Here is an 8,479-nt window from a genome sequence, read left to right as displayed (position 1 = left end):
ATTCTGATTTGCTGCTCAAAAAACATTTATTATCATTATGTTGTTGAAAACAGCTGAGCAGATTTTTTTCAGGTTTCTTTGATGAATAGAAAGTTCAGAAGAACAGCATTAATCTGAAATAGAAATCTTTTGTAACATTACAAATGTCTTTATTTTCAAAGCATCCTTGCTAAATAAAAGAAGTAGTCATTTCTATAAGTGTGTGTGTGTGTGTGTGTGTGTATCATTACTATTAAAAAAAAAAAACAGTTAATTGTTAAAAAAAATGGTTTTATTGTTTGAAATGCAGGAAAGCTGGTCCCCACTGTATAACATCTCTTTTCACAACAAGAAGGTCCGAAAGACACACTATACATACTAACTCAAATGTTACAACAATACATTTCAGGTAGTTTCAATACCACTCCTACATGGATGTGCGAGGCTAACTAGTAGCAGTACTTCATGTTGGCAGTCCTTGTACAAGCTCATTACACTATGTTGCACAGTCTAGTGTGTTTTTTACTGTTGTTTGGAGAAGTAGTCTTTGCTCTGCTGGACGTCGGGCTTAATTGTGTCTTTTCCGGGCTTCCATCCGGCTGGGCAAACTAGGGAAAATAAGCAATAACAAAAGACAAAATTTATATTTAATATTAGTGTTGTTAAAAGTTCTTTTTAAAAATGAGCTGACATTGAAACCCATTTCTTTGATATTACATGGAAAACACTGCACTGTATGAAAGGAATAGTATGTAAAAAATCTAAGCACTGCCAGTACAAAGACAAGAAAATATGCTGTACCTTCTCCATGTTTGTCGGTGAACTGAAAGGCCTGCACCAAGCGCAGGGTTTCATCGATGGAGCGGCCCACTGGCAGATCATTGATGGTTATCTGCCTCAGAATGCCTTTGTCATCAATGATGAAAAGTCCTCTAAGTTAGGAAAGAAAAAAAAAAAAAGAAAAAAAAAACTCAATAGCAAAATAAAAGAGACACCTGAATTGTTTTATTCTAATCTTGTGTGCCAAATCCCATTACTACAACATAGTAGAGAAATACACCATTGTTCAAAGGTTTGTGGTTGGTAAGGTTTGTGGTTTCTTATGGTCACCAAGGCTGCATTTATTTGATTAAAAAAAATATATATATATTTTTACAATTTAAAATAAGTTTTCTATTTTACTGTTTTTAAAATATAATTTATTCCTGTGATGCAAAGCTGAATTTTCAGCATTATTACTCCAGTCTTCAGTGTCACATGATTCTTCAGAAAGCTGATTTGCTGCTGAAAAACATTTCTTTTTATTGTCCCTGTGCTACTTAATATTTTTGCGCAAACCATGATAGACAGTTCAAAAGAACAGCATGTATTTGAAATAGAAATCTTCTGTAATAATACTAAAAGTCTTAAATATCAATTTTGATCAAATTAAATGCATCCTGATCAATTAAATGCTGGATTACAGTATGCGTTTCTTCCCTTAAAAAATAATAATAAAGCAATACTGACTCAAAACCTTTCATCGACAATATATATATGGTACTTTTCAAAATATTCTATTGGATTTAGGTAGTCCCCTCATACCTGTATGCAATACCCTCATCTTCCTTTAGTACACCATAGTCTCGAGATATGGAGCGGAGGGAATCTGCCACCAGAGGGACTTTCATATGCCCTAAACCGCCTTGTTTCCGGGGTGTGTTTATCCTGTATTCATCACACAAATAAAACATTGTCATTCATTAGTAAGTTCAATAATATGGAGCAATGCTGTCTATAGCACTATAAAATTATTAAAGACAAGGTTGTTTTTAGGCACAGCATGACTGTCAATATATTTATTGTTATTTATTAAAACTAAGCTTCTGAACATGACCTTTCATGTTTACATGTAAATGACGCCTATTGAGTGATCAAAATCTTGGCCTGGACTCCAGGGTTTTAGTACAGATGGCGTTAATTCTGAAAGTTGACGAGGCCGATAGTCCACCCAAAAATTAAAGTTCTGTCATCATGAACTCACCCTGCATCATGAACACCTTTATAATGAAATATTAGAATAAACCCCTTGAAATGACCCCTTTAGTTTGACATGTTTTTTCTTCATTTTTAATCGCTCACCAGGCAAGATGACAGAAGTGGGAATCAACAGAGGCACCAATGACCTCACAGTCAATTTTCCTGAACTCCTCGACTGCATCACTGAAGGCGATGATCTCAGTGGGGCACACAAAGGTGAAATCCAACGGATAGAAGAATAACACAACATACTTCCCTAGAAACAAGAGAAACATACTTGTCTCAAGTGCACAGGGTGTGCACAATGTTACACAATGTGTACTATCACTAATAAAGTATTTGTGTGATCCAATGTCACACCCTTGATTTTCCTGACAATACTTCCTTACACAGGTTTTTTTTTAAACGAATAACAAATGCATATTGTTTACAGTTAAATATTCTTCATGTCTCACATATTACATTCTGTTTGTGTATTGACAGCTCTTCTTTGCCACATGAATGTCATACCTTTGTAGTCAGACAAACTGAGATCTTTAAACTGTCCATCTGGCATCACAGCTTTGGCCGTGAAGTCTGGAGCAGGCTTGCCAATATGTGCATTTCCAGCTGCCATTTTCTGCTGGGGTCAAGAGAAGAAAATGTGTTTCAAAAACAATAAAAAAAGAAATAATAGGAAATACCTTTGTAGAAAAAAATTTAATGTTAATACCACATTTCAGAAAGAAACAGTATAATAAAATAAAACCATGTGCAAAAAATAATTTGATCTATTATTAACTGCTTGTTATAAATAGAATATAAATAGAATATGACAGTTAGTCCTCAGGAAGTCCTTTTCTGTATTTCGTTATGTCAAGGTTTCCTTAATTTGCAACCCAAGTAGTTACTAACTTCCGTAATAGTAAAGTTTTTGACGTAATTCTATTTACATGTATATGCAAATTTTTTATTATAATAATTTTTATAACGCAGTTTTAAACCTCAGATGTTCTTATTGCATATCAGAAACATTTAAAAATCAATTAAAATTGAAAGCACTTTTCATTGATCGAAGTGCAACAGGTAGGTGCCTTAGAAAAAAGTTTACAAGGCAACAGTTCACAATGCATTAATAATTCAAACTTATGCAAAGACACATCATAAATGTAACTATTAGATCGCATTACTGAAAACGAAACTCTCCCACGAAATTACATGGAAATTTCCATGAAAAACAAGAGCATGAAAAACGTGTACGGTTGCTTCGCATGAAACGCAGTGGAAAGAGTAAAGAGAAAAATGAACAGAGTATTGCTTACCTTGAAGTGTAATCGGGGTGTCTCTTGTGATGAATGAGTGTGAACTCACGGCAGTGCTCTGTGTTTAAATAGGTCCTGCTCAAGTATCGCGATACTCTGCGAGATCCACTGCCTCGAGAAGTAAATGCTCCATGGAATGGCCAAATTACAGAGATCTGTTTATGGCAGCATGACTTTGCACATTTTCTGTGTCATACCGGACACATGAGGAGATGTGCTGTTTTCAAAATCATTGTTATACAAATTGCAAATATGCAAATACTAATATACTGCCCCTTAGCTACTTTTACAAAGATAGCTGAAATTTTTCAGTAAGCAAAATAGAAGTGGTTATCATAAACTGTATGCTTTCAGTGGTTTTAGTCTATTTTTAGTCATAACACAAGACAAGTTGTGTACTGCATTTGTTTTAAAATGAATAAAAATGGTGTAAACGTTTGTGTTACACTTATGAGCTGATAGGCCTACTTTATTTCTCCCTCAAGCAAAACTTCTGTAACACAATCTTGTTCCTCAACAACTAATCAGCCGTAGGTTTCATGTCATGGGGCTTCTGCCATGTGACTTTCTGTATTTGGCAAAAGTCAAAGGTTTTTTCACTTAATTCAGTTGGATTTTCCTCAACTTCACCATACATTAGACCTTCACTGACCTCACAGTTCACAGATTATTATAATCTTTCTGCCCTATACACATTCACTGAATTGCTATGTCAAGATAAATACAATGTGCGTGCATTTCCTTATTGAGGAGGAAACATGGTTCGTGGAATTTTCCCTGCCGTCTTGTGTCAGACTGATGCGTTCACATTCCTTTAGGGTCTGCCATGTTTACTCTTATTTCATATTCATTTCCTCTTCTCTGTTATCTGCTGAGCTTCCCAGAAAGTAAATCATCGCATTCATCCAAGCATGCATAAATCTTTGTACAATAAACACAATAGCTTGGCATTCCCAACGCTTCCTACATTTAGACTATCTTATGCTCTTTGTTTTTAGGCCGCGAGCTGTCATTTACAGACTTTATCATTTTTTTGTCTTCTACCTCCACCTCCCCCTCTCTTTCAGCGTCCCGCCTCTCAACCTAGTTGCCATGGGCACCAATGAAGGGTCTGATAAGAGGCTGCCGGACACAAAGAGATCATATTAAAAACGCAGCTGCGGGCTTCAGATCAAATAATGCCTCAAACATGTGTTTTAAAAGGAGCTGCTTTCAACCTACAAACATGGGCATAATCAGCATATCTCTCATCATTAGTAATGACCGTCTCTATTGCTTTTGTGTCACGTTCACAGGTTTTAGTGAACATGTATAACAAACAACATGGGTTTTGCTTACTTCAAAGTGGGTTCAGTATGCTAAATCATAAAAGGAATGTTTTAGGAGGATTACATATCTAGACAGGCCTTCAGCGTGAGTCAATATGAAATGTTTGACAAGTCTGTAGTGTTTATAAGAGCAATAAAACATAAGGATATAGTCATAAATCATGTTAGTCAAGTTACTTGATCCTTGCAGTTGTTAAAACACACTAAATCTGATTCAGTACACTTTAAATTACGCAAAACTGTAATTAATATTTTTGTTTCACTTTATTGTACACATCAAATTATAAGTCAAGTCATTGTTATTCAGACATAGCCTACATGTTAGTTCAGCTGTGAGTCCCGTTCAATTCTAATTATAACTTTTAAAATGATAGGTTTTAAAACAATGTTACAGGGAATGGCAAACGGCAAAATTGCAATACTAAATTTACATTTTTATTTGCAAGCAAATGTGTTACACATATTCCTGTAAATTCAAATACAGGATTATTGCTATTTTGCATAGTAGCTACATTTCCAATGGAATGACCAGTGCTCAACTGTCAAAACATCCTTGACCTCGTGCACCTCTTCACTTCAAAACAACTATGACTGATACTAAGCATTGTTCACTAGGGATTATTCTACACAAACTGGCTTTGTTAGCACTTGTCTTGAGGAGGTCCTGCTGTCAGTGCCTGCTGTGAAGGGAAACTCCTGTTTTTCCCTCATGCCATCTCGTTATTAATATGCAGCCTGTTTTGCACAATTGGATCACTACATAGGCAGGCCTGGACTTATTTACATATCCCTCATACTGAGAAGTGTGCGGCTATACTAGCCTGACAGTAATCAGATAAAGCAACGGTGTAATTTAGTCAGGCTGTGTAATGAGTGCATGCTGGTGAAGTACATGCTTTGAGATATTCATATTTATCGAAAATGATAAATATGAATTGAAATATGAAGTATTTATGAAAACTGATTAAATAATCTTTCCATTGATGATTGGTTTGTTAGGATTGGACAATATTTGGCCGAGATACAACTATTTGAAAATCTGGAATCTGAGGGTGCAAAAAAATCAAAATATTGAGAAAATCGCCTTTAAATTTGTCCAAATGAAGTCCTTAGCAATGCATATTACTAATAAAAAAATAAGCTCTGATATATTTACAGTAGGAAATTTACAAAATATTTTCATGGCACATGATCTTTACTTAATATCCTAATGATTTTTGGCATAAAAGAAAAATCTATAATTTTGACCCATACAATGTATTTTTGGCTATTGCTACAAATATACCCCAGTGATTTAAGACTGGTTTTGTGCTCCAGGGTCACATTTGTTAGACACATATTCGAATCACAATCAAGCTCATGATAATTGAGCTCATCACAATGATCTGGATCTCAGCCAAAAAAAAAAAAAAAAATTAAACCTTATGAAAAAGAAGTACACTTAAGCAAACCTTTAAAAATAGTACTTATGTTATTAAAATATATATATATATACTTAAATATGAACTGAATGCAATGTTTTTGGACAATAATTACATATTATTTGCAATTAAATGAAAACGTATTGTAGTTTAAATTTAAATGCTATTAGTTGAACTTAAGAGTGTTTTCTGACCCCCTTAAGTAGGACTTTAAGTTGCAATATAATATATTTAAAATGTATTAACTGTAAACGTAATATTGAATAACACACTACAGTTAAAATTATAATCAAGTACATTTAGCATGTTCAACACATTAAAATAAGTGCATTTTAAAGCATGAAAAATATTATTAAAACATAATGATTTAAAATGTACTTTAATGTAAAAAGTTTAAAAGGGTAGTTCACCCAAAAATGAAAATTCCGTCATCATTTACACACCCTCAAGTTGTTCCTAGTTACCTTGAGAGTTGTTGGTAATGCTGGTAATGTTGGTAATCAAACGGTTTCTGGTCCCCATGACTTCCATAGTATGAGGGGGGAAATGCTGTGTAAGTCAATGGGGACCATATAACCCACATTCTTCATAATTATATTCTTTTATCTTCAACAAAAGAAAGAAAAGCATACAGGTTTGGAACAACTTGAGGGTGATTAAATGATGACAAAATTTAATTTAATTTAGTTACATTTTTTGAGTGATATATATATTTTTTTAATTTGATATTACATCATCAAATTAATTATTACAAAAAATACAAACTATACTTACAAAATATACTTTAAGCAGTCATTAAAATGTACTCTCTTTAACTGCACTTAAATGATCTCCTTAAATGGCCTTTCTGCCAGCTGCAAGTAGGCCTACAGCATTTATTTCAAATATACTTCAAAGAAACACTTGAAGGAGTCTGAACCGTGGAATTCTCTCTCACTCGGTCTCCTCTCCCACTACACAGGCTTATTGCCGAGTGTGAGTGGAGTTGAGGCTCCTGCAATGATGTACCTGTTTCTCCATAGGAAACTAATGTTTGCGATCCGATGCGCAAAGGAGAAACAAAAGTGGTCATTTAGCACGGGTTGAGACCCGGTTTCGCGTGCAGGGCTGTGGCGGTCTGTGGGTGTGCAGGGGGCTGTGTGGACTGGACACTGGAGACGTAACTGATCGGTGCGGTGTAGTGCAGTGGTTTTCAATCCTGGTCCTGGGGACCCACTGCCCTGCACATTTTGTATGTCTCCCTTATCTGACACACTCAAGTTCAGTACATGGATCTCTCACCTAACGAGCTGATGATCTCAATCAGGTGTGTTAAATAAGGGAGACTCATAAAATGTGCAGAGCAGTGGGTCCCCAGGACCAGGACTGAAAACCACTGGTGTAGTGTGTTGTGTTGTGTGGTGGGGGGTGTGACATGATTGACAACAGAAGGGGGCGAGTAACTTTAATGGTTTATAGCAACCCCACCTGGCCCCGCCCTTCACAATTAGGCTAATAGCTGTTCATCACTGTTAACAGTAACACCTGCTATAAACCATATTTACATATGTGTAGATATACCTATATTCAAACTGTTAACCAGTTTTTTTTAATAAAATAGAATGATATGCAATAAACTTTCAGAGCTGAAACTGCATGATCCTTGTTGTTGTCTCTCAAACTCATGATGTGAGATGTTGAAAAAAACAAGATGAAATATCAAACACTTCAGTTTGCATGTTTGCATAAATCAGCAATTAAAATAAAATAAATCACAGACAGAATACAAGAACAGGCATTTCTATTGAAACTTGTATATAATCCATGTTTCTAATGGGAAATGTCATTCTCTTCACTTTCCCTGTGCAGTCTCACTGTGAGATGTTTTGTTTCCATTGCGTCTGTTCACATATAACTGTTATACAGTGTGTGTTAAATACTATGCATAGTCTTTCAGGTCATCTTGGACATGTTCCACTGCAGTTCTCTCCAGTCTCCACTGTCATCAAGTCCTTCTTTGGGCTGTGTAAGACTTAATATTACATTCTTCTGTGTGCAGTACAGCAGATGATAAGCAACCATAGTTTTGATTTATTAACAGATATCATAACTCAGAAAGAAAACCAATATTAGATTCTTGCATAATTTCTCAGTATCTCAATATCTGTACAAAATCAGAAATGTTCTGGTGGTGCACACTGAAAAAAGAAGTGATTTTCTTTGAAACTTTGAAACTCATTCAGAAATTGCTAGTAGGCCTACATTTCATGAATAATTACAAATAAATGGCAAGTAACACATTTAATTAAACATTAAGTTTTATTGACAATTTCAAAAAAATAATTTTTTAACTGGAGAAATAATGAAAAAATATCAATCATTTAAAAAATGTTGTAGTGTAAGTGTAAAAAAGTGTAAGCCTTTTTGTTGTCAATATGTTCCTTTAAAAAAT

The 8,479-nt window shown here is 34.8% G+C and overlaps 1 protein-coding gene across 2 annotated transcripts; it reads right to left on the bottom strand.

The window, feature by feature from the left end:
• Positions 1-253: 253 nt before the first annotated feature.
• prdx1 (peroxiredoxin 1) lies at positions 254-3,410 on the bottom strand. Of its 2 annotated transcripts, none has more exons than XM_058764881.1 (6): positions 3,300-3,410; positions 2,509-2,617; positions 2,101-2,254; positions 1,564-1,686; positions 781-911; positions 254-587 (listed from the first exon to the last, which is right to left on the bottom strand). In XM_058764881.1, exons 2-6 carry the CDS (start codon positions 2,612-2,614, stop codon positions 502-504), a joined length of 600 nt encoding a protein of 199 aa, XP_058620864.1. In that variant the 5' UTR covers positions 2,615-2,617; positions 3,300-3,410; the 3' UTR covers positions 254-501. The 2 variants fall into 2 exon arrangements, with proteins under 2 accessions (XP_058620864.1, XP_058620854.1); XM_058764871.1 differs by having other exon boundaries at positions 2,509-2,620; positions 3,300-3,405.
• Positions 3,411-8,479: the final 5,069 nt, after the last annotated feature.

The sequence above is a fragment of the Onychostoma macrolepis genome, chromosome 02 (assembly GCF_012432095.1).
Source record: "Onychostoma macrolepis isolate SWU-2019 chromosome 02, ASM1243209v1, whole genome shotgun sequence".
NCBI lineage: Eukaryota > Metazoa > Chordata > Actinopteri > Cypriniformes > Cyprinidae > Onychostoma > Onychostoma macrolepis.
This window is presented reverse-complemented; position numbering and strand designations above follow the sequence as displayed.

Excerpts from the sequence above, each read along its gene's own strand:
- prdx1 (XM_058764881.1), bottom strand. The coding sequence starts at position 2,614 with ATGGCAGCTGGAAATGCACATATTGGCAAGCCTGCTCCAGACTTCACG. Across the intron at positions 2,255-2,508 it reads CAGTTTGTCTGACTACAAAG|GGAAGTATGTTGTGTTATTC; the intron begins GTATGACATTCA and ends TCTTGTTTCTAG. Across the intron at positions 912-1,563 it reads GATGAGGGTATTGCATACAG|AGGACTTTTCATCATTGATG; the intron begins GTATGAGGGGAC and ends TTCCTAACTTAG.